A 27,075-nucleotide genomic window follows, 5' to 3' on the forward strand; every position below is an offset into this window, starting at 1 on the left:
CCCCGGAGGCTTGCTACTGTTGTCAGATTTCTCCATGGATGTGACCTTCTTGAAGAGAGGGGTTGTTTTACCTCCATTCCTGGTACATAAAAAGTTTCTAAAAATGTTGATAAGAGTCTTAATGCTTTATCTCATGAAGTTATTTCTGGAATGAATGGCATCTCATTTATTTAGCAACACTTTTAACCCATTAGAATGAGAGTTGTCTGATAAAGGAAGGGGGGTTTAATGACAGCAGAAGCAGGTTCTGTTTCCAAGAGAGTTGTCTATTTTAAAAGAAGACCAAATAAGACATATAGAGAAATACTATTGAGAGCAGTGTTTTTCCACAATAAACTTTTATCTCTAAGAGCAATTAGAGGACTCAAGAGCTAGAAATGTATGTCATCTTCTAAAATAACAGTATTTATATATAAAAATTGTGATTTCAAAACTCTGAACCTTCTTAGAGTGCTGTCATAATCTTCAAGAAGAGTAGTTCTTATTTTTAGCAAGACAAATTGAACTTCATTGAAATAATAAGAGCTAATATTTATTGAGTGCTTATTATGTGACAGTCACTGTTATAAATGTTTTGTTTATGCCATCTCAATACAACCACTCCATTGGTCATAATAGTTACCTGGTTTTATGAGAGGAAAAACAGAGGCATCAAAAACCACAGAGCATATGAAAAAGTGAGATTTAAATACAGTTGTTTTTAGACAGAACTGAGTTGTTCTGTCCTAACTCGGTCACTGTGCCACATTATATTCATACTGTTTGAAAAGTGATCTTGTAGGTATGAGGCCAACCAGCTCAGAGAATATCTAATTAATATACTCAGTAAATTGAAATATATTAAAACTATCTTTTTACCTTTCATCAGAAAATGTCACCAACTCATATCCCTTCTTAATAGTCCTGAAGCTGCAAGAAATCTGAGATATGACCTAGATATTCTTCATTATTTCACATATGTCGACACTGAGTGTCTAATGACACTAAATATTAGAGCTAGTATGGTGCTAAGCTAAGAATAAAATTCTCATGAAACACTCATACATTTTCTAATGAATTAGAGCCAAGGTCAGTATGCCATCCTGTTCTGAGATAACCTTGACGAGGAAATCTTTGAGCACTTATAAAACTTTTGTTATGCCTTTAACCAATTTAGAGTTCAAGTTGGTGAGGCTGAAGCTTATCTGGGGTCCCTCCCATCACTTGGCTGAGGGCGGTTTTACATGTTTACAGAATGATCCTGCCACTCATGTCTACTCAATTCTAAATCATTCTGTAAAAATGTAAATCTATACACCTAGACATAGGTGTATAGAACAGTCTTTGGGACTCTGAGGGAGATGGTGAAGGTGGGATGATTTGGGAGAATGGCATTGTAGCATGTATATTATCATATGTGAAATGAATCACCAGTCCAGGTTCAACGCATGATACAGGATACTTGGGGCTGGTGCACAGGGATGACCTGGAGGGAGGATATGGGGAAGAGGGAGGTGGGAGGGGGGTTCAAGAAAGGGAACACATATACACCCGGGGCGGATTCGTGTCAATGTATGGCAAAACCAACCAGTATATTAATGTAAGGTAATTTGCTTCCAATAAAATAAAAAAAAATAAAATAAAAAATTAAAAAATGTAAATCTTAATTAAAGTAACAGTTTACATACAGATTAATTCATAGCATTATATTTAAACAAGGGAATTACTTGAAAATATAGTGTTGTTTGGTTTTCAACTATCTTTCTTTCTGCCTGCATTATGTTTTAGTTTAATTTTAAAGAGAATATCTAAGTCTTTTTTTGATCAAATGTGCTTCAGCTGTCCAAGCTCTGCATTTATATTATATAAAAATGGCTGGCTCCCTTTGGCCTTTTTCTCCATTATAGATTTGAAACTATTTTATAGACAATTTTATTTTCATCCATTTTGAAATTCTACTTTTTTCCTTTTGTGTGGCTTAGAATAAATAGACCTTATATGTTTCTTATTTTATGCAGTTCCTATGCAGCTGAGCTTTATTAAATGGGAGGATATTTTCTCTTTATTGATCTCTTCACTCATTATTTTAAAACAAAAATCATCTTTAAATTTTAAAGAGTCATCAATTGTAAAGCAGATTGTGATTTAACGCATTCTTGGGGTGGAGGGAACCAAAAATAATAAATGAAAAGTGCCTAATATTGTAGATGACATCCTGATTTCAGAAACATTAAAAAGTGAAAAAATTGTGCATCCCACAAATTGATGGAAATACATGTTCATGGTTTATACCAGTGCAGTAACCCATCACTTTCCTGAGGTGAGCTCAATAAGAGACTTTTAGGGAATTTATAAAATATAACATCTGCAGATACTTTAGAAGCAAAGTATTTGTCACATATTACTCAGAAACTCTGTTGCTTTTCTTTATATGGGATATAATGTTTCGAGTTCCAACTGTATTTGGAAGAACATGTCCATTTTTTTTTCCAGCATTTAAAAAACATTTCAATTGAAACAAATGTGGCTCACAAGCATTCTTATATAGTGATTTGTGCAGTTTGTGCGACTTCACTTTCACTTTTCACTTTCATGCATTAGAGAAGGAAATGGCAACCCACTCCAGTGTTCTTGCCTGGAGAATCCCAGGGACGGGAGAGTCTGGTGGGCTGCCGTCTATGGGGTCGCGTAGAGTCGGACACGACTGAAGCAACTTAGCAGCAGCAGCAGCAGCAGTTTTAGAAACTTCTAAAAAGGAGATGCTACCTGTCGCGAGACACAGCACTCTCTTGTTTTATTTTGAATACCACTGCAGGTGTTTTTACTTTTGGTTTATACTTAATTGCACATTGAAGACATTGACACATGTTTTCAGCTGCCTGGCAGCAGTGGTATATTTTATTTAAATCCAGAAAATAATGTGATAAGCATATTTACATAATTTTTTATGTTTGACAAACCTAAGTGTTCTCAGATTTTGACTTTCACCATGAAAATTCATTGAGACCTCATCAACCTACCTTGTAATTAAGTACACTGATTTACAGCCTCTTTTTCAATTGTCACAATAATTCTATTCCTGTCTTATAATTATAGAACCCTCCTCCTACTTGGTTCCTGCCTATTCTCTGAGCCTCGTTCCCCAAGTTTTCTCTCTCCTACATGAAATAAATTCATGCTTTGCTTGATTGAACCATTATTGGTTTCTGTTCTTTGCAAACAAAAATTCAAATTTCATTTGAAAGTACTCCGTAAAATGTAAATGCATAGTAATTTTAGAATGTTTACATTTCCATATAGCAAAATGAATAGAGATAGGCTAGATTTTTGTATGTTGTATGTTGAATGTATGTTGGATTTGGGCTAGCACGTGAATGTATGCTTAGTCGCTTCAGTCATATCTGACTGTTTGCAACTGTATAGATTATAGCCCCCCAGGCTTCTCTGTCCATGGGATTCTCCAAGCAAGAATACTGAGGTAGGTTGCCATGCCCTCCTCCAGGAGATCTGCTTGACTCAGGGATCGAACCCAGGTAGCTTGTGTCTCCTGCTTTGTTAGGTGGGTCCTTTAACACTATCACCAACAGGGAAGCCCAAGCTACCATGAAAGCTGCAGTGAAAATGTGATGCTTTACGTTTGAGGCAAAATTCAAAACTAGATTAACAGATCTACCTATTATATTTTGTTATTATCAGAGTTTTGTTATTTGAGTTTGAGTTTTATCATATAGATAGGAGGAGATATTAAGTGACATTTTAGGTAGATTCTCAAGAAACTAAGTTCCCAAGAAGGTTGTTGAGACATTTGTTTTAAGCCACCCCAAATTTGTGCAGTATCCAGTTGGGAGACTTTACTTTAGTAGGTAGTAAGCAGGATCTGCTTTTGAATTGTGGTGCTGGAGAAGACTCTTGAGAGTCCCTTGGACTGAAAGGAGATCCAACTCCTTTTCTAAAGGAGATCAGTCCTGGGTGTTCATTGGAAGGACTGATGCTAAAGCTGAAACTCCAATACTTTGTCCACCTCATGCGAAGAGTTGACTCACTGGAAAAGACTCTGATGCTGGGAGGGATTGGGGGTGGGAGGAGAAGGGGCACAGAGAATGAGATGGCTGGATGGCATCACTGACTTGATGGACATGAGTTTGAGTGAACTCCGGGAGTTGGTGATGGACAGGGAGGCCTGATGTGCTGTGATTCATGGGGTCGCAAAGAGTCAGACACGACTGAGTGACTGAACTGAACTGAAGCAGGGTCTGTATTTCATTTAGTGAAGCCAAAATAGATGGATATGTCCTCTGCCCACATCCTGATCCAAGCATGAACATTAGATATAAGCGTGGATGTTTGGATTTGGTGTGGGGGAGGCTACTACTCTGAATCCTAAGATATTGACAAAATTACAGTTATGTAGATAGGGTGCACATAAAGATTTAAGTACAACATTAAGAGAACAGAGAAGCTGGAGCTAGAAGCATATAGCTGAAGAACCCAGGATTATATATACTAGCTTCAGGTAAGTGTGAGGGGGAGTAGAGGGGCCATCAACATCACCAGAATTCAGTATATCTCTCTCCGTGCTCATGTGTTCTTTTTTCTATGTTATATTCAGTCTCAGATGAGTTGTGATGTAGTGATGCCCCTCAGTACATTTTCCTAAGTAATTCTTGAAAATAAAATTTTACATTTGAGTCTCATCAGCACCTTTTATGTTACTTGACCAAATGTGGAGCAAGCCTATGACTGGCTGAGTTTGAATCTCATCCTTTCCCTTGATAGAGTGGCTAAAGTTAGTATCACACAGCCACACAGAATTAGCATGGAAAAATATTTCTCACAAGAAAAACCAGAATGTGGTTATTAGAAAAAGGATAGTGTAAGCTTGATAGGCAGGGAAAACAGACACCTAAACATTTTATGATTCTTTTAATCTACTTTTTCTTATGTCCCAGCAAATCATACTCATAGTTGGATCCTAGAATTAGGGGCATAATTACACGTGTAAGTTGTTGTTTTAGGCCTTTTGAAAGCATCATCCAATTTGATAGGGATGAGATCCATCATTTAGAGGATGGATAAAATGCTACATGTCTGATTACAAAATTGTAAAGAGTATGTTCTTAATGCCTGAATGATTTGTTGTTGTTCAGTTGCTCATTCATGTCTACTTCTTTGAGATCCCATGGACTGCAGCATGCCAGGCTCCTCTGTCCTCCACTATCTACCAGAGATTGCTCAAACTCATGTCCATTGAGTCGGTGATACTTTCTAACCATCTCATCCTCTGCCTCCCTCTTCTCTCTTTGCCTTCCATCTTTCCCAGCATCAGGGTTTCTTCCAATGAGTCGGCTCTTCACATCAGGTGGCCCAAGTATTGGAGCATCAGCATCAGTCCTTCCAGTGAATATTTAGGGTTGATTTCCTTTAGGATTGACTAGTTTGATCTCCTTGCGCTCCAAGGGACTCTCAGGATTCTTCTGCAGCACCACAATTCAAAAGCACCAGTTCTTTGGTGCTCAGCATTCTTTATGGTTCAACTCGCACATCTGTATATCACTACTGGAAATAGCAAGTCTTTATTCTTTCAGAGATTAAAGAGGTGTGATCACTAGCATTGAATGAAAAGGTTAAGTCAGCGAATTTTCTGGGAGTCAATGTTCCCTCTCCAGTGCTCTGTGCCATCTATGTTTCTGAAAAATATGTCATTTAAGAAAAATCTCAATATGGGTCTTGCAATTCTTACTTTTATCCCACAATTGGCTGCATTATGGGTGATTATAATTGATTATCCTCAGTTCTGGATTTATTTCAAAATAGTGAAATAGTCTAGTTCTTTAGCTCTGGAAATGATATTTATCTTAATGGAAACATTTTGTTTGCATGGTTGCCCAGAATTATCAACCTCCAGAGCAGACTGCAGATACACAGCATAATCATTGCTCATTTTGGGAATGACCACAGGATATCCATGTGGGACAGTCTTCCTTGTGCTAATATAGTTTCATTGTCCAAGACTATCACACATGTTTGAAAAAAATATTCACTGCTGTATCACTTTAGAATTGAACATAATGAACAAATGAAAGAAAAAAAAAGAAAATCGGAAGGAAGGAAGGTAAAGGGGGCAAAATCTTTAAGTGAAGATGAAAATTTTAAATAGTATGGTAAAATTTAAAGTATTCAATTTTAAGTAGAAATATATTATTAGCTTTATTATCCTTTCTAATAAATTTACTCATGTATGGATATTAACACATAAGGCCTTAGATGTCCTTCACTCAGCTTGTCTCAATTTTATTTATTTAATATTCATATTTTTAGATATTTTAACTTTTTATTTTGAAATAATTGTTCCCAGTTTTATTGAAAATTAATTAACACATATCACTGTATAAGTTTAAGGAGTACATCATGATGGTTTACTTTATGTATATTGTGAAATGATTATCACAGTAGGCTCAGCAAGCATCTTCTCATTTAGATATAGTAAAAAGAAAATAAAGATCAAAGGGAAAACATATTTTCCTTGTGATCAATCCTCTTTGGATTTTCTCTCTTAACATTTTTTCTGTATGTCTTCCATCAGAGTTAGCTGCAGGTATCATGCTGCACTTTGTATTCCTAGTACATATAATATTATAATTTCATCATGTCAATGTATGGCAAAACCAATACAATATTGTAAAGTAATTAGCCTCCAATTAAAATAAATTTTAAAAATGTTAGAAATAAAAAAATATATATTATAATTTCAGATTTCTGCCTCTTGACCATCTTTCTCTAATTCCTCCTCCTTCTCCCCTCCACTTCTGGTAACCATAAGTTCGATTTCTTTTTCTGCGAGTTTGGTTGGTTGGTCTTTAGTTTCTCTATCTGACTTATCTAATTTCAGATTTTGTCCATGTTTTCACAAATGATAAGCATGTCTTTTTAATCACATACACACATATATATACATGCACACACTCACACGTGTATCACAACTTCTCTGTCCATTCATCCATCAGCGGGCACTTAGGTTGTTTCCATGTCCAGAATTATAAATAATTCTCCTGTGAACAAGGGGTACAGATACTTTTCCAAGTTAGTTTTTTCTTTGGTGGAAGTAGAATTGTTGGATCATATGGTAGTTCTGTTTTTAATTTTTTGAGGCTCCTCTGTACTGTTTTTCATAGTGGCTGTAGCAATTTACAGTCTCACCAGAAGTGCAAAGATTCCCTTTTCTTTGCATTTATGCCAGCATTTGTTTTCTCTTGTCTTTTGATGATGGCCATTCCGACAAGCATGAGGTAATACTTTATTGTTTCAATCTGCTTTTCCCTAATGACTAGCGATGTCGAGGATGATCTCATATACCTGTTGGCCTTTTGTATGTCTTCTTGGAGAAGTGTCCATTTATGTCCTTTGTCCAGTTTTAAAATTAGGTTATTTGGTTTGCTGTTGCATTATACGAGTTCTTTACATATTTTGAATATTAACTCCTTATCAGATATATTATTTGCACCCATTTTTTTTCATTTCATAGGTTTTATTTTTACTTTGTTGATGGTTTCTTTTGCTATACAGAAGTTATTTAGTTTGATGCAGTCCCACTTGTTATTGTTGCTTGTGCTAAAGTAGGTTAAAAATATCAGATCCAAAAAGAAATTACAAACATTGAGTAGCAAATTAATATAGAATGTTTTCATGTACCTTTTCCCAAAACCTCTAATATAAAAACCTACAGTGTTACTATAATTATTGAACCAGAAAATGAACATTGAATTTTACCAGTGTTTCCACTAAAGATCTCTAGCCTTAGAAAGATGAAAATCTAAGTGAACAACAAATGTCTAGAGACACTGAAGATATATACCTTATATTTAAAAACTGAGAGAAATGAAAAAAGAAAAATAGACAATTTAATAAAAAAATTTAAAGATCCCCTGTCTCAAAAATATCATAAATAGACATGTACAGTAGGAAAACAAGGGTAATTTTTAACCTACAAACTGAGCAATACTGTGGAGTTAAAATATGTGTCTCTTTACTGTAGTTTATGAACTTTTAGATACAGGAATAAAAACCTTAATCTTGTGTATTATTGTATGATGAGTACAGATATTTGGAAAAAAAATCCATTACTAAATGAATCAAGATAATTCCTCCTTTGTATAAAAAATTTCATGGTATTTAAATTCTAAATAAGTTTTTTAGAGTTTCAACTCGTACTTGAAGAGGAAAAGTTAGACAAAAGATTCTTTCCAACTGAGGGAGCTATAACCACTCTCTGAATGACAGGAAAATAAAATAGGAAATGATGTTCATAATCAGGTGGGACTTGTGTGTGAAGAAGTCTTAAATTTGATGTATTCATTCCTTCAGTTATTCACACTGCATAAATTTAGTTCAATTTGCTTATGATGCTCATCAAATTGACTCTCTGTAGAGTAGTTTTGCATGAGATGTACTTTCCATTATATTGTTTGCTATTGTAGAGACAGTATAAGGTCTAAATCCTGTGAGTTTTTACAGAGTTTTCTGCTCTCTTTTATCCTTCCTGTCTAAATGAAGAGTAGGTCCTCAGTTATGGGACAAAGAAAAGCCCAAGTGTCATGAGGGAGATGTAATTGACATACTGCAAGGGTTTAGATTCAGATGGCTAACACTGTGCCTCCATTTCTGAAGTAACAAACATTTGTCTATGAATCTAGGTCAAGTCCAGCAGATAGAATACTCTTATGAGGCCTGGATGAAGAAATGGTTTCTGAGCATCAAAATGCCCTTTGAGTGCAATGCACAGGTGTCAGAAACATGAGGACTCTAAAACCATAGTGTTTAAAGGAAATTCAGACCCTAGTGTATCCGTGACTGTATTAAACTAGATTCCAAGGTGATGCACATCCAGATGATGGTAGAAATAAATGCTTGCTGTTTAGAGGGTGCTTTCAGAAACTAGTATCAATTACAAATTTGAAACCAAAATTATTTTAGACAACAGCATACATAAATGCAATAAGCAGATTTAAATGTTAAGACCAAAGAAAGTTCCATATTTTCTAATAACTGTGTTAATGCCAATACATCAAATCCATCGATTTTTGTTGAATAAAAAAAACAATTTTTTATAGTACAGATTCTACTCAATTTATGCAAATCAGCTACATCTTGTATAATTAAGGACTTATCTGTGAAGAAAACAGAAGCACTGCTGACATAATTTTTTATAACTTCTTAAAACTATGTTTCTTTCCTCAGAATAAAAGCTTGAAACACAAACTCTTGTTTGGAAACAAGCTATGTGGCCTACATGCAGAAGAGGTGAGTAAGTTTTCCTTTCTTACAGCTTCAAGTGAATAGAAACAGTATCAGTGCCAGATATATTTTTTTAACCCAGACATCTGGTGACTCTGTTCCCTTAAAACATAACTGCAAACATTGCAATAAGAAAATAAAAACATTTTAAACTTTTAGATATTTTGGATGTTTTAACATTTCATCACCAAATAGAAAAAATGTTAAGCCACTTAAGTGTTACTTTCCTAAATGATATTCTGGATTCCTTCCTTAACTGGATTATTAAGAGTTCCTTACTAGCAAACACCTGGAAGTCCATGAAGTTTTCACTTTTGGTACCCTCTCATCACCGACTCAATGGACATGAGTTTGAGTGAACTCCAGGAGTTGGTGATGGACAGAGAGGCCTGGTGTGCTGTGATTCATGGGGTTGCAAAGAGTTGGACACAACTGAGCGATTGAACTGAACTGAACTGACTGATGTGGTGATAAAGAATCCTCCTGCCAGTGCATGAGAGGCGGGTTCAATCCCTGGATCTAAAAGATTCCCTGGAGAAGGGAATGACAACCCACTCCATTGTTCTTGCCTGGGGAATGCCACGAACAGAGGAACCTGGCAGTCCATGGGGTCACAAAGAGTTGGACATGACTTAGGACAAAACAACAACATCAACAACGTGATGTCTGTACCTGTTGGAGTGATACTGGAGTGGCAAAATGAGGATTCTAGGACTGAACATAAAATGAAATAAACAAATAAATTTGCTGGTTCTATTTGATGGACAAAAATATTGTTTCATACAGTATTGCCCCCTAAGTGGGGGAAAACGTCATTCTGTTTAATCCAGGTTTAATTAAAATCCCTTTTTTCTTCTCCTGATCTTCCAAATGAATCTGTAATGTTGTAGAAATATAGCTCACAGTCAGTAATCCTTAGTGACAGTAAAGAGAGAGTAGAAGTAGTGCCATAGTAAGTGATACTTCAAGGAGAGGAGACTGCACTTAATGTGTTAAGTTGGCGCCTCAAAGGAGCATATAAAAAGACTAGTTGTGCAAAATAATAATAATAATAATGGAAAAGCCTGTGAATGATAAGGCCCAGGCATGTTAGCCTTCAGTGAAAACCAAATACTTGTGAAAGGAAGGGGGAAGGAGAGAGGTTTAGGTAGAACAAAAACAGTCTAACACAAGTTTATCCCTTTCCCCATAGCAGATTAGAAGCAAGGCACAGAGCTGGTGAACAACTTCTCAGTTCAGTTCAGTTCAGTCGCTCAGTCGTGTCCGACTCTCCGCGACCCCATGAATCACAGCACGCCAGGCCTCCCTGTCCATCACCAACTCCCGGAGTACACTCAAACTCATGTCCACAGAGTCGGTGATGCCATCCAGCCATCTCATTCTCCGTCGTCCCCTTCTCCTCCCGCCCCCAACCTTTCCCAGCATCAGAGTCTTTTCCAGTGAGTCAACTCGTCTCATGAGGTGGCCAAAGTATTGGAGTTTCAGCTTAACATCAGTCCCTCCAATGAACATCCAGGATTGATCTCCTTTAGAATGGACTGGTTGGATCTCCTTGCAGTATAAGGGACTCTCAAGAGTCTTCTCCAACACCACAGTTCAAAAGCATCGATTCTTCGGCGATCAGCTTTCTTCACAGTCCAACTCTCACATCCATACATGACCACGGGAAAAACCATTGCCTTGACTAGACGGACCTTGGTCGGCAAAGTAATGTCTCTGCTTTTTAATATACTATCAAGGTTGGTCATAACTTTCCTTCCAAGGAGCAAGCGTCTTTTAATTTCATGGCTGCAATCAGCATCTGCAGTGATTTTGGAGCCCAAAAAAACAAAGTCTGACACTGTTTCCACTGTTTTTCCATCTATTTCCCATGAAGTGATGGGACCAGATGCCATGATCTTTGTTTTCTGAATGTTGAGCTTCAAGCCAACCTTTTCACTCTCCTCTTTCACTTTCATCAAGAGGCTTTTGAGTTCCTCTTCACTTTCTGCCATAAGGGTAGTGTCATCTGCATATCTGAGGTTATTGATATTTCTCCCAGCAATCTTGATTCCAGCTTGTGCTTCTTCCAGCCCAGCGTTCCTCATGATGTACTCTGCATATAAGTTAAATAAGCAAGGTGACAATATACAACCTTGACGCACTCCTTTTCCTATTTGGAACCAGTCTGTTGTTCCATGACCGGTTCTAACTGTTGCTTCCTGACCTGCATACAGGTTTCTCAAGAGGCAGGTCAGGTGGTCTGGGATTCCCATCTCTTTCAGAATGTTCCACAGTTTATTGTGATCCACACAGTCAAAGGCTTTGGCATAGTCAATGAAGCAGAAATAGATGTTTTTCTGAAACTCTCTTGCTTTCTCCATGATCCAGCGGATGTTGGCAATTTGATCTCTGGTGCCTCTGCCTTTTCTAAAACCTGCTTGAACATCTGGGAGTTCACGGTTTACATACTGCTGAAGCCTGGCTTGGAGAATTTTGAGCATGACTTTACTAGCGTGTGAGATGAGTGCAATTGTCCGGTAGTTTGAGCATTCTTTGGCATTGCCTTTCTTTGGGATTGGAATGAAGACTGACCTTTTCCAGTCCTGTGGCCACTGCTGAGTTTTCCAAATCTGCTGGCATATTGAGTGCAGCACTTTCACAGCATCATCTTTCAAGACTTGAAATAGCTCAACTGGAATTCCATCACCACCACTAGCTTTGTTCGTAGTGATGCTTTCTAAGGCCCACTTAACTTCACATTCCAAGATGTCTGGCTCTAGGTCAGTGATCACATTATCGTGACTATCTTGGTCGTGAAGATCTTTTTTGTACAGTTCTTCTGTGTATTCCTGCCACCTCTTCTTAATATCTTCTGCTTCTGTTAGGTCCATACCATTTCTGTCCTTTATCGAGCCCATCTTTGCATGAAAAGTTCCCTTGGAATCTCTAATTTTCTTGAAGAGGTCTCTTGTTTTTCCTATTCTGTTGTTTTCCTCTATTTCTTTGCATTGATCACTGAGGAAGGCTTTCTTATCTCTCCTTGCTATTCTTTGGAACTCTGCATTCAGATGCTTATATCTTTCCTTTTCTCCTTTGCTTTTCGCCTCTCTTCTTTTCACAGCTATTTGTAAGGCCTCCTCAGACAGCCATTTTGCTCTTTTGCATTTCTTTTCCATGGGGATGGTCTTGGTCCCTGTCTCCTGTACAATGTCACGAACCTCCGTCCAGAGTTCATCAGGCACTCTATCAATCAGATCTAGTCCCTTAAATCTATTTCTCACTTCCACTGCATAATCATAAGGGATTTGATTGAGGTCATATCTGAATGGTCTAGTGGTTTTCCCGACTTTCTTCAATTTAAGTCTGAACTTCGCAATAAGGAGTTCATGATCTGAGCCACAGTCAGCTCCTGGTCTTGTTTTCGCTAACTGTATACAGCTTCTCCATCTTTGGTTGCAAAGAATATAATCAATCTGATTTCGGTGTTGACCATCTGGTGATGTCCATGTGTAGAGTCTTCTCTTGTGTTGTTGGAAGAGGGTGTTTGCTATGACCAGTGCATTCTCTTGACAAAACTCTATTAGCCTTTGCCCTGCTTCATTCCGTGCTCCAAGGCCAAATTTGCCAGTTACTCCAGGTGTTTCTTGACTTCCTACTTTTGCATTCCAGTCCCCTATAATGAAAAGGACATCTTTTTTGGGTGTTAGTTCTAAAAGGTCTTGTAGGTCTTCATAGAACCGATTAACTTCGGCTTCTTCAGCATTACTGGTTGGGGCATAGGCCTGGATTACTGTAATATTGAATGGTTTGCCTTGGAAACGAACAGAAATCATCCTGTCATTTTTAAGATTGCATCCAAGTACTGCATTTCGGACTCTTTTGTTGACCATGATGGCTACTCCATTTCTTCTAAGGGATTCCTGCCCACAGTAGTAGATATAATGGTCATCCGAGTTAAATTCACCCATTCCAGTCCATTTTAGTTCACTGATTCCTAGAATGTCGACATTCACTCTTGCCATCTCCTGTTTGACCACTTCCAATTTGCCTTGATTCATGGACCTAACATTCCAGGTTCCTATGCAATATTGCTCTTTACAGCACCGGACCTTGTTTCTATCATTGGTCACATCCACAACTGGGTATTGGTTTTGCTTTTGCTCCATCCCTTTATTCCTTCTATAGTTATTTCTCCACTGAGCTCCAGTAGCATACTGGGCACCTACCGACCTGGGGAGTTCCTCATTCAGTATCCTATCATTTTGCCCTTTGTTACTGTTCACGGGGTTCTCAAGGCAAGTATACTGAAGTGGTTTGCCATTCCCTTCTCCAGGGGACCACATTCGGCTGTGGTCCATGTGATTAGATCAGCTAGTTTCCTGTGATTATGATTTCAGTTTGTCTGCCCTCTGGCAACTTCTACCACCTCCTAAATACAGAGCCACCTCTTATTCCAAAAGCCATTTCCAGATATCATCACCTTCTAGCAAAGGAACAGGAAATATTACCTGCTGACTCACAAGCATTGCTCTTTAGGAGTCTCTCTAGAAAGTAATGGCACATATATCCTTCTATCCTATTTTCCAGAACTAGGTCACAAGCCTAGCTAACTTGTAGGAACCTGGTAAAGGCCATTAGGTTGGTGTTTGTGTGCTCATGCAGAATTTGGGGATTTTTAATTAAAGAAGGTGAGAATACTCCTTGGTGGACGTATATGTCACTATTGAGAGTCTAGCATACAATATTATTATCCATTTATAATATATTTACAGTAATATATATATAATTGTAAAGATATTATAAATGGATAATAATATTGTATGCTAGACTCTCTGAAACAAATAGAGCTGTTAAACAAATTGAAATTGAAAGGTTGATGCCCCATAAATGAAAAATCAAGCTAAATGGCATATAGATATGAGCCTGTGTATTATATTTTCTCCATTGTATTTTTCTATTTGGATATCAATAGATTCTCATATTGTTTATATTTGCTAAGTTTCTAGACATATGGTATGCATAGTGTGCAGTTTCTGAATATTACCTTTAAGAGGGTAAGAAAGTGGAGCTGTTTTGAATAAGGACCATCTGAATTGAAGCTATATTCTGTGATAATTAACCTGTTCCCAGAGTTCACACAACACCCATGTTCATGAAAAAGAGGTGGCCCTAGGAGAAGGTGTGTGTGGTGTTTAGAAACAAACAGAAGAAGGAAAAATAACAATGACGGCCTGGATCTGCCTATAGTTCAAGAAAGACCCATATATTTTCATCTTAGCTTCTTAGAGGACATATTATTTTTGCATTCTTATTTATGAATTCCTAGAGGTTTCATTTTCTTAATTCAACAAATCAATGCAGTTGGCTCCTGAAAGAAATGTCTGTGAAAAATTTTCTAATATTTGAACCTTTCAAGGGTGTGCCATACAATATTTTCAGGATTCTATTCTAACTGATGATGCTTCCAGCATTAGATGATGATTTAGTAATTATAAGACCATCATAACACAGTCCCCGTTTTGCCAACTAAAATACTTTGCATGGTTGGAAACATTCTGAATATAAAAGTAAACTGGATAACAGTTGCAGTTTGATAACTGAAAGACTCATAAGCATTCAGTGAATGCTTGGAAAAGTACAATATTTCGAAAATATAAGTGGGATTTACTTATTAAAGATGATTTTCATATCAGCACTATTTACTCGGATATAGTAATTCCTTGAAGATCATGTAATTTACTATGTACTATGGCCAGCTACTTTTATTTTTTGGTTTTTAAATAGGTTTTATTTTTTTGAGATGTTTTAGGTTCATAGCAGAATTGAGCAGGAAGTTCAGAGTTCCCATATACTCCTGCCCTCACACAAAACCTCCACCATTATCAACATCCTCCAGCAGAATGGTAAATCTTTTATAATCAATGAAACTACACCGATGCATGATTATCATCCAGAGTCCCTAGTTTAGTTTAGGGTTCATTCTTGGTGGTGTACATTCTATAGAGTTTGACAAATATATGACATACATCTACCCTTTCAGCATCATATAGAATAGTTTCACTGACTTAATCTGTGGTTTAAGAAGTCCTTCAGGTATTTCTTGTGTACATTAAAATCTGACAACCATTTCATTACAGAATTTTTAAAGCTAAGTTGAAAAAAAATGTCAAGAAATTAAGACTGTATTAAATCTTGCATCTAAACTGAAGGTGTACTTGATTTATCCTATTCTCTAATTTTATTGAAGTATAATTGATTTTTACTAGTTTCAGGTGTATAACATAGGCATTCAGTGTTTTATATTTTATTTAATAATGGCTATATGTGCTTGTGCTATACAATATATCCTTGATAATTTATTTTATACATGATAGCTTGTATATCGTGATCCTATACACCTGCCTTGCCCCTTCCCACTACCCCTTCCCTGTTGGTAACCGCTAGTTTGTCCTCTATACCTATGAGTCTGGTTTTTTTTTTTTATTTAAATTTATTTATGTCTTCTTGGTTCCACATATAAGAGGTAACATAGAGTGTTTGTCTTTGTCTTACTTTCATTGTATATATTTATACCAACATCCTTTTTATCCAGGCATCTTTGATGGACACTTAGGTTGCTTCCATATCTTGGCTATTGAAGCAGTGCTGCTGTGAACATTTAGGAAGATGTATCTTTTTGAATTAGTGTTAGTCATTTGAGTAACCCTCATACTGTTTTCTGTAGTGGTTGCACCAGCAGCGGTATACTTGGGTTCTTTTTTCTCCACATCCTAACAACATTTGTTATTTGTAGACTTTTTCATGATAGCCATTCTGACAAATGTGACGTGATATCTGTATATGGTTTTGATTTGCATGTTCTTGATAATTAGCAATGTTGAGCATCGTTTCATGTCTTACAGTTTCATGGATGGTTTCTTTTGCTGTGTAAAACTTCTTAAGTTTAATTGGGTCCCATTTGTTTATTTTTACTTTTGTTTCTTTTATTTTGGAGACAGATCCAAAAAACATTGCAATGATTTATGTCCTGCATATTTTCCTCCAAATGTTTTATAGCATCTGATCTTACATTTAGGTCTTTAATTCTTCTTGGTTTAGTTTTGTATATGGTGTTACAGACTGTTCAACTTAATATTTCACATGTAGCTGTTTTGGTCAGCTATTTTTAAAATTGAATGTTATTGAGGTATAATTTTCATAGAATTAATCCCATTTAGGTATATACTTTGACGGTTTGCCCAATATTCAAGTTAGGGGCTTCCTTTTGTAGCTCAGTGGTAGAGAACCTGCCTGCAATAGAATGAGTTCAGTCCCTGAGTTAGGAAGATCCCCTGGAGAAGGAAATGGCAACCCACTCCAGTGTTCTTGCCTGGAGAATCCCAGGGACAGAGGAGCCTGGTGGGCTGCCATCTGTGGGGTCACACAGAGTCAGACACGACTGAAGTGACTTAGCAGCAGCAGCAGCAGCCAGTATTCTTGCCTGGGAAATACCATGGACAGAGGAGCCTGGTGGGTTACAGTCTGTGGGGTCATAAAAGAGTCAGACAAGACTTGGTGACTAAACAATAAAAACCACTAAACCTCCCACTTGATATTTTATAATCTCTACCACCAACACCCCCAGCCTATGTCAACTAGTAACCTGATTTACATCCCTAGTCTTTTGTCTTTTCTAGGATATCATATATATGGTATTATACAAAATAAAGCTTTTTTTGTGACTACATAAGACATTAGAAATCCACCCATATTGTTACATATTTCAGACTTTATTTAAAACATGGCTCACTTTTTTAGCATTCCATTTCATCGTTGTATGATAATTTGTTTACTATTCACCACTTAAGGGACATGTGGGTTATTTCCAGCTTTTGACTCTTATGGATAAAGATACTATAAGCATTTATGTATATATTATCATTTCTCTGCTTGAATACCTACAAAGAATTTCTGTCTAATTTATTTTATAAGAAACTATCAACCAGTTTCCCAAAATGACTATAGCATTTTGCATTCCCACTAACCTATTTTTCACATATCATTTCATGTAAGTGTGATAATCTATTTGCATGTATTCTTTTTAATCCTGCTGAAGAATCAGAACCTATAATCTTAGATGTAGAAAGACAAATAATTGATGTCCTAATGTTAGAATGTTTGAAATTGGGTCTGCTCTGGAAAAATAGGAATGCTTAATCAGCCATCTGTGGCTCACCAGAATGTCTTCCAAACAGTAGACAAACATGTCTGCTGGGAGATGTCCTTCTTACAAACACTTTTTTGTTTGTAATAGTCCTCATAAAAAGCATTATCCTAATAAACATTGTTTATTATCTTAACAAACAGTGTTCACCTTAACATCTTGGCATTCTAGCTACTTCCCTCACCTCCTGAAACATTTGCTTGCTACCTCCAATATATAATCTAAATATAAACTTGACTGTCAACTGAAACTCATGTTTATTTAATCTTTAACAATTTATAAAATTAAATAAGCAGTAAAACTGAGGAATACATACCTGCAGGTATATGTATAGATATGCCTCAGTTCAGTTCAGTCGCTCAGTCGTGTCTGACTCTTTGTCACCCCATGGATTGCAGCACTCCAGGCTTCCCTGTCCATCACCAACTCCCAGAGCTTGCTTAAACTCATGTCCATTGAATCAGTGATAACATTCAACCATCTCATCCTCTGTCATCCCCTTTTCTTCCTACCTTAAATCTTTCCCAGCATCAGGGTCTTTTCCAGTGAGTCAGTGCTTCCCATCAGGTGGCCAAAGTATTGGAGCTTCAGCATCAATCCTTCCAATTAACATTCAGGACTGATATCATTTAGGACTGACTGGCTTGATCTAGCAGTCCAGGGGAATCTCAAGAGTCTTCTCCAACATCACAGTTGAAAAGCATCAGTTCTTCGGTGCTCAGCTTTCCTTATAGTCCAACTCTCACATCCATACATGACCACTGGAAAAACATTAGCTTTGACTAGAGGGACTTTATTGGCAAAGTAATGTCTCTGCTTTTTAATATGCTGTCTAGTTTCGTTATAGCTTTTCCTCTAAGGAGCAAGTATCTTTCAATTTCATGGCTGCAATCATAATCTGCAGTGATTTTGGAGCCCCCAAAATGAAGTCTTTCACTGTTTTCCAGTTTCCCCATCTATTTGCCATGAAGTGATGGGACCAGATTCCAAGGTATTAGTTTTCTGAATGTTGATTTTTAAGCCAACTTTTTCACTCTCCTCTTTCACTTTCATCGAGAGGCTCTTTAGTTCTTTGCTTTCTGCCATAAGGGTGGTGTCATCTGCATATCTGAGGTTATTGATATTTCTCCATGCAATCTTGATTTCAGCTTGTGCTTCATCCAGCCTGGCATTTTGCATGATGTACTCTGCATATAAGTTAAATAAGCAGAGTGACAATATATAACCTTGACATACTCCTTCCCAATTTGGAACCAGTCCACTGTTTCATGTCCAGTTCTAACTATTACTTCTTGACCTGCACACAGATTTCTCGGGAAGCAGGTAAGGTGTTCTGGTATTCTCATTTCTTGAAGACTTTTCCACAGTTTGTTGTGATCCACATAGTCAAAGACTTTGGTGTAGTTAGTAGAGCAGAAGAAGATATTTTTCTGGAATTTTCTTGCTTTCTTGATGATCCAACGGATGTTGGCAATTTGATCTCTGGTTCCTCTGCCTTTTCTAAATCCAGCTTAAACATCTGGAATTTTATGGATCATGTTATGTTGAAACCTGGCTTGGAGAATTTTGAGCTTTGCTTTGATAGTTTGTAAGATGAATACAATTGTGTGGTAGTTTTAACAATCTTTTGCATTGGCTTTCTTTAGATTGGAATGAAAAATGATGTATTCCAGTCCTGTGGCCACTGCTGAGTTTTCCAAATTTGCAGGCATTATTGAGTGCAGCACTTTCACAGCATCATCTTTTAGAATTTGAAACAGCTCAACTGGAATTCCATCACATTCACTAGCTTTTTTCATAGTGATGCTTCCTAAGGTTCACTTGACTTCACATTCCAGTATGTCTGGCTATATGTGGGTGATCACACCATATTGGTTACCTGGGTTATGAAGACCTTTTTGGTATAGTTCTTCTGTGTATTCTTTCCAACTCTTCTTAATAGCTTCTGCTTCTGTTAAGTCCATACCATTTCTGTCACTTACTGTGCCCATCTTTGCATGAAGTGTTCCCTTGGTATCTCTGATTTTCTTGAAGAGATCTCTAGTCTTTCCCATTCTATTGTTTTCCTCTGTTTCTTTTCCATGATCCCTGAGGAAGGCTTTCTTATCTCTCCTTGCTATTCTTTGGAACTCTACATTCAAATGGGTATATCTTTTCTTTTCTCCTTTGCCTTTAGCTTCTCTTCTTTTCTCAGCTATTTGTAAGGCCTCCTCAGATAACCATTTTGCCTTTTTGTATTTCTTTTTCTTGGGGTTTGTCTTGATCTCTGCCTCCTGTACAATGTCATGCACCTCCGTCCAGAGTTCATCAGGCACTCCGTCTATCAGATCTAGTTCCTTAAATCTATTTCTCACTTCCACTGTATAATCATGAGGGATTTGATTTAGGTCATGTCTGAATGGTCTAGTGGTTTTCCCCGCTTTCTTCAATTTAAGTCTGAATTTGACAATAAGGAGTTCGTGATCTGAGGCACAGTCTGCTACCAGTCTTGTTTTTGCTGACTGTATAGTGCTTCCATCTTTGACTGCAAAGAATATAATCAGTCTGATTTCAGTATAGACCATCTGGTGATGTCCATGTGTAGAGTCTTCTCTTGTGTTTTTGGAAGAGGGTGTTTGCTATGACCAATGTGTTTTCTTGGCAAAACTGTTTGCCTTTGCCCTGCTTCATTTTGTGCTCCAAGGCCAAATTTGCCTGTTACTCCAGGTATCTCTTGACTTCCTACTTTTGCATTCCAGTCCCCTGTAATGAAAAGGATATCTGTTTTGTGTATTATTTCTAGAAGGTCTTGTAGGTCTCCATAGAACTGTTCAACTTCAGCTTCTTCAGCGTCACTGATTGGGGCATATACTTGTATTACTGTATTATTGAATGGTCTGCCTTGGAAACCAACAGAGATTTCTGTCATTTTTGAGATTGCATCCAAGAACTGCACTTTTGGACTCTTGTTGATTATGAAAGCTACTCCATTTATTCTAAGGGATTCTTGTCCACAGTTATAGATATAATGGTCATCTGTAGCATATTGGGCACCTACCGACCTGGGAGTTCATCTTTCGGTGGGTATGCCTAGGGGACTCATGCTGTGTGTGTGAATTTTGCGGAGGAGGGTTGAAGAGAGGAACAATAAGCCATTTTCTTTAAATGTTACCTTTTAAACAGTACACTTCTTTGAACAGGTTTCGGTTTTTTCTTCCTGCCTAGAATAGCTGGATGTCTGACTCCCAAAGCAGAGATTAAGCTTTTCTCTTTCACTTCTAGACTAGTTGAACTCTCTTTTTGTTTGGCTGCAAAGTTCATTCCTATGCAGTTAAAGGAATTTTAATCTTGACATTTGAAAATGTAAATGAAATTAAGTCTCTAATTCATGTTTTTGTTCTTTCAGTCAAAAAAAGTTCAATCCCAGCTGAAGGAGCTTCGTTATGGGAAGAAGGATTTATTATTTAAGGTAAGCATCTTTCTCCCTACTTCCTCCAACTGGCTGGTTCAATACCTAGACTATCTATAATACTATTTAGCTTAAATTTAATTTCCAGGTTGTCACAGGAATTAGAGTTATATTTGACTGAATTGAAGGTGCTTTCATTTTATTGCCCACTTAACTAATGGAGATAAATACAGATATGGTTTCCTGGGTACATTCTTAATCAAAGGCAGACTTCATTTCAAGGTGTTTAAAGTCTCTTTGTAAACTTCAATTACTTTAATTCAACATTGAGGAATACTGCCTTTCAGAATACTTACATTACAGTGAGCATATATTGAACAATTTTTGAGAGATCAGGTTCACTGGCAACCTACATTCTTGACTTTCAGAGATCCCTGCATTAGTCTTTTTATTATAATCTTCATATTTAATCATGGTTGATTGATTTTCATTATTTATACTTTCCTTTACAAGACTGTAGTTAGACATCTATCACAAACTATGGTTATGGTTAACTGACTAATGGCCTCCCAAATATATCCACTTGCTAATCCCTAGAACCCGTGAATGTGATATTTTATGGCAAAAGAAACTTTGCAGATATCATTAAGTTAAGGATCTTGAGGTGGGAAGATTATCCTAAGTTGTCTAAGTGTATCCTGAGTATATTGCACAAGTTTTTAAAAAGAGTAATATAGGATAGCTTAAGTTAAAAAAAAAATAATAATATGATTATGTAACCTTTGGAGAAGTTGGAGGAGGAAAGACAATGCAAAGGGTTTTCCCACGTAGCCTCTGGGATAAACAGCCCTTTCAACACTTTGATGTTGCTCCGTAAAATTCATTTCAAACTTCCAACTTTCCAAACTCTTAAGAGAATAAGTTGTGTTGTTTAAGTCACTGAGATCAAAGTAGTTTGTTACAGCAGCAAGAAGAAACTAATACAGATACTTCTTTTATCTCCCTTGAGCACAGAAGTTGAGCCTTTAATTGTGCTTGTGGTACCACCTGCATTCCCAAATGCAGTAGAATAATAGAATATTAGGCTTTTATTACTCAGAATAATACTTTGTTTAATAAGTAAATGTAAATTAATTTGTGTGTGATATCTGTTTTTCAAAAATGTTTCCACTAGAGTGATCATCCAATCTATCTTCAGGTTTAATTTGAGATAATTCTTCATGTCATTTAATGTGTGGAAAATTTTTTAGTTTTTCTGTTGAAAACAGTAAAAATTAACTTCTCACTTTCCTCTGACATATTTACTTTTGGATTAGAGTCATGCAGAGGTGTTCCTGAGAACCAATATTTATTAAATTCTTATTCCAGGCAAGTCATGAATCTGGAAATATTTTACCATTTAGTCATTCATAAACATGCTTCCTGTCATTCCTTTAACCTCTTTTATAACAAAATGTTCTTTAGCACACCAAGGAAAATGTGAATTAATTCTCATTAATGCTCTCTGACTCTCAGCCCTCTGCTCATTGTATATGTCAGATAAAAGTAGAAAATCCAAGGTATTAATGTTTTCCTGTACTGAGACTCGTGCTCAGGGTATCTTGACTGTTACATTCAGCTCGGCTTTTTGCAGTAATCAACAATAAATAATTGAAATTGGGAAAAAAAAAAAAAAAACAACTGTGTGTGCATGTTCACATTTGCAAAGAAATTTCTAGTTCTTTGATTTGCTCAACATAATAAGATTAGGAATATAATAAAAGAATTCCAAACTCCCTAGAGTTGATAAGTTTGGGGTATTAGGCTGGGAGATTTATGTAAAGATAGAAGATCATATGAGGCTTTTTAAATTTTTTGAATATCAATTCTCAAATTGAAGAGTTATAATAGAAAAGTTGGGAGAAAAGAATAAGGAGATCCAATAATTTTCCATGATTTACTTCTTTGTTGTATGACAGCTCTTTGGGCTTCCCTGGTGACTCTGACAGTAAAGAATCTGACTACAATGCAGGAGACCCAGGATCAATCCCTGGGTGGGAATAGCTACCCACTCCAGTATTCTTGCCTGGAGAATTCCATGGACAGAGGAGCCTGGCAGGTTACAGTCCATAGAGTTACAAAGAGTTAGGTATGACCAAGTGACTAACAATTTCACTTTTTTCAAATATAGATTAGTAATTTACCAATTTTCAGAAATAACCCAAATCAGGATTTGTTGAAAATATGAGACATTATTTGTAAGCCTTGTTATTTTATGTCAATTTGAGAATAGCACTTATATATGAAATCAAGTGAATTGCATATGAATAGACCATGAAGTTTCATAAATTAGCATGTCATCCCATATTCTCTTCCCAAACAATTTAATCTCTAGATTTTTATTACATCCAATAGCAGGTGGTCTAGAAGCATGGCAATTTTTTTATCTAAATTAACTTATCTAGTAGCTAAACTATGTCAGAAAGGACCCAGAGTTGTTTGGCTATATTTCAGGTTTTTTCATATCATGATAATTGACTTGTTCTAAACTTTAATTCCTCATTGTACAATGATAATGTCTAAAGATCTATGTCACTGTGTACAGAGTCAAAGAAAAGGGTGTGGGGGAAATGTTTGTCGTTAAGTGTCATAATTTTTATAAAGGAAGTACATTTTTAAGAAGTCTCCCCACACTTGGGTGTGCATCTGTGTTTAAAAGTGAGACTTCAGTGTTTTCAACTTCTGCTGTGAAAAACTGCTTCCTTTAGAAGAAACCTGTTAATGGAGAACCACCCAGACAATTTCTGCTATAATGGACTCCTTCACTCATCTTGAGACAGCTTATGTTTATATCATCTCATTTTCTTACTTTTATATCAGCAGTGCATATTTTAGGTATTGTATAAACATGTTAATTGAATGAATGAAAACAAACATACATATGTACTTGAATATGAGTATATAGGCCAGGGCAGTAGATAGTAGAAACATTATAACTTTTTTACCAGAATCTATCCATGCACTTATTCAAATGAGTCCACAAAATATTTTTGGTAATAACTTGCTGAATCTTGAGATAAGTAGTAGAATATTTTATTTCCCTGAAAGTAGTTTCCTGAGCATCTATTCAATTTTGAATAGATGTGAGGGTTTTTAGTGAAGATAATATTTGAAGGAACAGTGCTTACTACTAAAGCACATGAATTTTATCTTAAAAATAATGGAATGTGCTGACAGTTGCAAGGCAGGTTGATAAATTCCATGTCCTCATTAATGTTTGAGGGCTGGCTTTTGATTGAGGAAGGCAGCCAGTAGCAGTAAACATTCTATACTAAGGAAAGAAGTGAGGATCTGCAGATTAATTGCCCAGGACTTGAATACTTTTTATCCTCCTTAATTCAATTTGGAGTTGATTTTCTCTGGAATACCTATGCTCCATTGTGCTATTCTGTTTAACTTTTACATATACCTATTTTTTAAATTTCGATAGTATTATTTTCTCATTATAGAAAAATTTCAAAACATGTCTAAATGTATAAGGCCAAACAAATAAAAACCCAAAACACTTAAAATCCATCACTTGGAACATACTCAATATTTTGAAATGTTTTTTAAATAAATAAATATTATTTTAAGAAAGAATTTATTTTAAGTAGCCCAACTCAAAGGTGCTGTGTCATTTTTTTTTATATTCAATTTCTGTACATACTATAGGGTTTATAAAATATTTAACAATTATTTTCTTTTTCACTTTTTCTAACTTAGTATTCATATCCTATATTCTTTTTGTATTGCTCTTTAGTTCCTTTTGTATTGCTATTTAGTTCCTTTTGTATTAGGTCTATCAGCTTTGTGATCAATATAGGTATATGTTATTAATCATAATATATAGATTATATACATTCTGATTTTTTACATAATTTATAAAGGTATCTTTTATTTACAAAATAGAAACAGACTGACAGACTTACACAACACACTTAAGGTTACAGGGTGGAAGAGGAGGGAGGGAAGAGATATAGGGATTTTGGAATTGACATGCACACGCTGCTATATTTCAAATGGATAACCAACAAGGACCTTCTGTTGGTTATAGCACAGGAAACTCTGCTCAATATTATTTAACAACCTAAATGGGAAAATAATTTGAAAAACAATAGATACATGTATATGTATAACTGAATCACTTTGATGTATACCTGAAACTAACACAACATTGTTAATCAACTATACTCCAACATAAAATGCAAAGTTTTAAAACTGTGTATTATGACAAAAAAATGTGTATTACAATTTTAATTTATGCTTTGATGAAAAATGTTTTCTTATTTTTAACTTGAGGTATAGTTTTTATTGAACACGTATCCAATTACTATAAAGTAATTCACTAAAGTTATTGAAAAAATTTAATGTTATTGATACCTGATACACATTATTTTTGAATTTGGATTTTTAACTTGGAGGATAGTTGACAAAAATAATCACATATATTTAAAGGATACAACATGATGAGTTGATACACATATACAGTGTGGGATGATTACCAAGATTAAAATAACTAGCATCCTTCACTTCACATAGTTTACTGGTTTTATGTGTGTATAAGAGAATGATTTAGATCTACTCTCAGCAGTTCTGAATGATACAGTACCCCATTGTTAACCATAGTTCCCTATCCCATCAGTGTATTAAGAAAAAAAAATGTGTTTAATTAGACTCTTTTAGACATATCCAGAGAACTGGGCATTCTCATTAAGGAAACAAGAATAAATGAACGAGGCTTCTGGTGGCACAGACAGTAAAGAATCCGCCTGCAGTGCAAGAGACTCAGGTCTGATCCGTGGGTCGGGAAGATCTCCTGGAGAAGGGAATGACTGCCCACTGCAGTATTCTTGCCTGGAGAATCCCATGGACAGAGGAGCCTGGTGGGCTACGGCCCATGGGTTTGAAAAGAGTTAAACACAACTGAATGACTTAACACTTAAGTAAATATTTTGGTCTGCTGAGGCTGACATAAAAAGTGCCATGGATCCAGTGGCTTAAGAACAGAAATTTATTTTCTCACAGTCTAAAGGCTGGAAAATCTGGAATAAGTCTGACAGGTTTCTGTTAGAAACCTGTGTCCTCACATGGAGAGCTAACGAGCTCTCTGGTGTCTCTCCTTACAAGGATGCTAATCCTACAATATCAGAGTCCCACCCATATGACCTCGTTTAACCTGCTAAAGCTGAAACTCCAATACTTTGGCCACCTCATGCAAAGAGATGACTCATTGGAAAAGACCCTGATGCTTGGAGGGATTGGGGGCAGGAGGAAAAGGGTACAACAGAGGATGAGATGGCTGGATGGCATCACTGAAACGATGGACATGAGTTTGAGTAGATTCAGGGAGTTGGTGATGGACAGGGAGGCCTGGCGTGCGGTGATTCATGGGGTCGCAAAGAGTCGGACACGACTGAGAGACTGAACTGAACCTTAATGACCTCCTTATAGGTCCAGTCGTCAAGTATAGTCACATTGAGGGGTAGGCTTTCAACATAAGAGTTTAAAGGAGACAGTTCAGTTCATTGCAGTAATTAAGTAATACATAAAATAAAGCAGTAACAAACCTTGAGAAGTTATAAAATGAAAATTACTGTTTTAATTTGCCATAAAAATGATTGCTGGGCAATTTAAACATTTACTTTGAAATGTAATCCATTTAATTTCATTTATCAGTACTTACTTTTTGTTGTTGTCATTTTGGTCATTTCAAAACAATTTACATTAATGTTCCCTCAGTTCAGTTCAGTCGCTCAGTCATGTCCGACTCTTTGCTACCCCATGAACCGCAGCATGCCAGGCCTCCCTGTCCATCACGAGCTCCCAGAGTCTACCCAAACCCATGTCCATTGAGTCAGTGATGCCATCCAACCATCTCTTCCTCTGTTATCCCCTTCTCCTCCTGCCCTCAATATTTCCCAGCATCAGGGTCTTTTCTTTTTTTTTTTTTTTATTTTTTTTTATTTTATTTATTTTTTTTTTTAAATGAGGCTTTTAATTAATGTTTGACAGAGCTGATTCAGGTTGAATAGACTAAATTTCTTTAAACAAACTGACTTATACTCCAGAGTCCTTTAAAAACTTAATAGCATTTATACATTGAAGGTATTTGATTTTCTTGTAACTAGCACTTCAAATGCAACAAGCATTTGAAGCAACAAGCATTTGACCCAACAAGTAAAACTTTCTACAGTTCACAACTTTTATAAAT

At 36.4% G+C, this 27,075-nt stretch overlaps 1 protein-coding gene across 1 annotated transcript in view; it reads left to right on the forward strand.

The window, feature by feature from the left end:
• The window catches only part of LUZP2 (leucine zipper protein 2), a 286,824-nt gene that overhangs the window by 144,186 nt on the left and 115,563 nt on the right, over nt 1-27,075 (forward strand). Inside the window, exons 3-4 of the mRNA XM_055416050.2 lie at nt 9,214-9,276; nt 20,841-20,903. Coding sequence (XP_055272025.2) covers nt 9,214-9,276; nt 20,841-20,903 — 126 coding nt within the window. The remainder of the gene's footprint in view (nt 1-9,213; nt 9,277-20,840; nt 20,904-27,075) is intronic.

The sequence above is a fragment of the Moschus berezovskii genome, chromosome 25, assembly GCF_049115385.1.
Source record: "Moschus berezovskii isolate FMDL1 chromosome 25, NW_MosBer_1.0, whole genome shotgun sequence".
In the NCBI taxonomy this organism is placed as follows: domain Eukaryota; kingdom Metazoa; phylum Chordata; class Mammalia; order Artiodactyla; family Moschidae; genus Moschus; species Moschus berezovskii.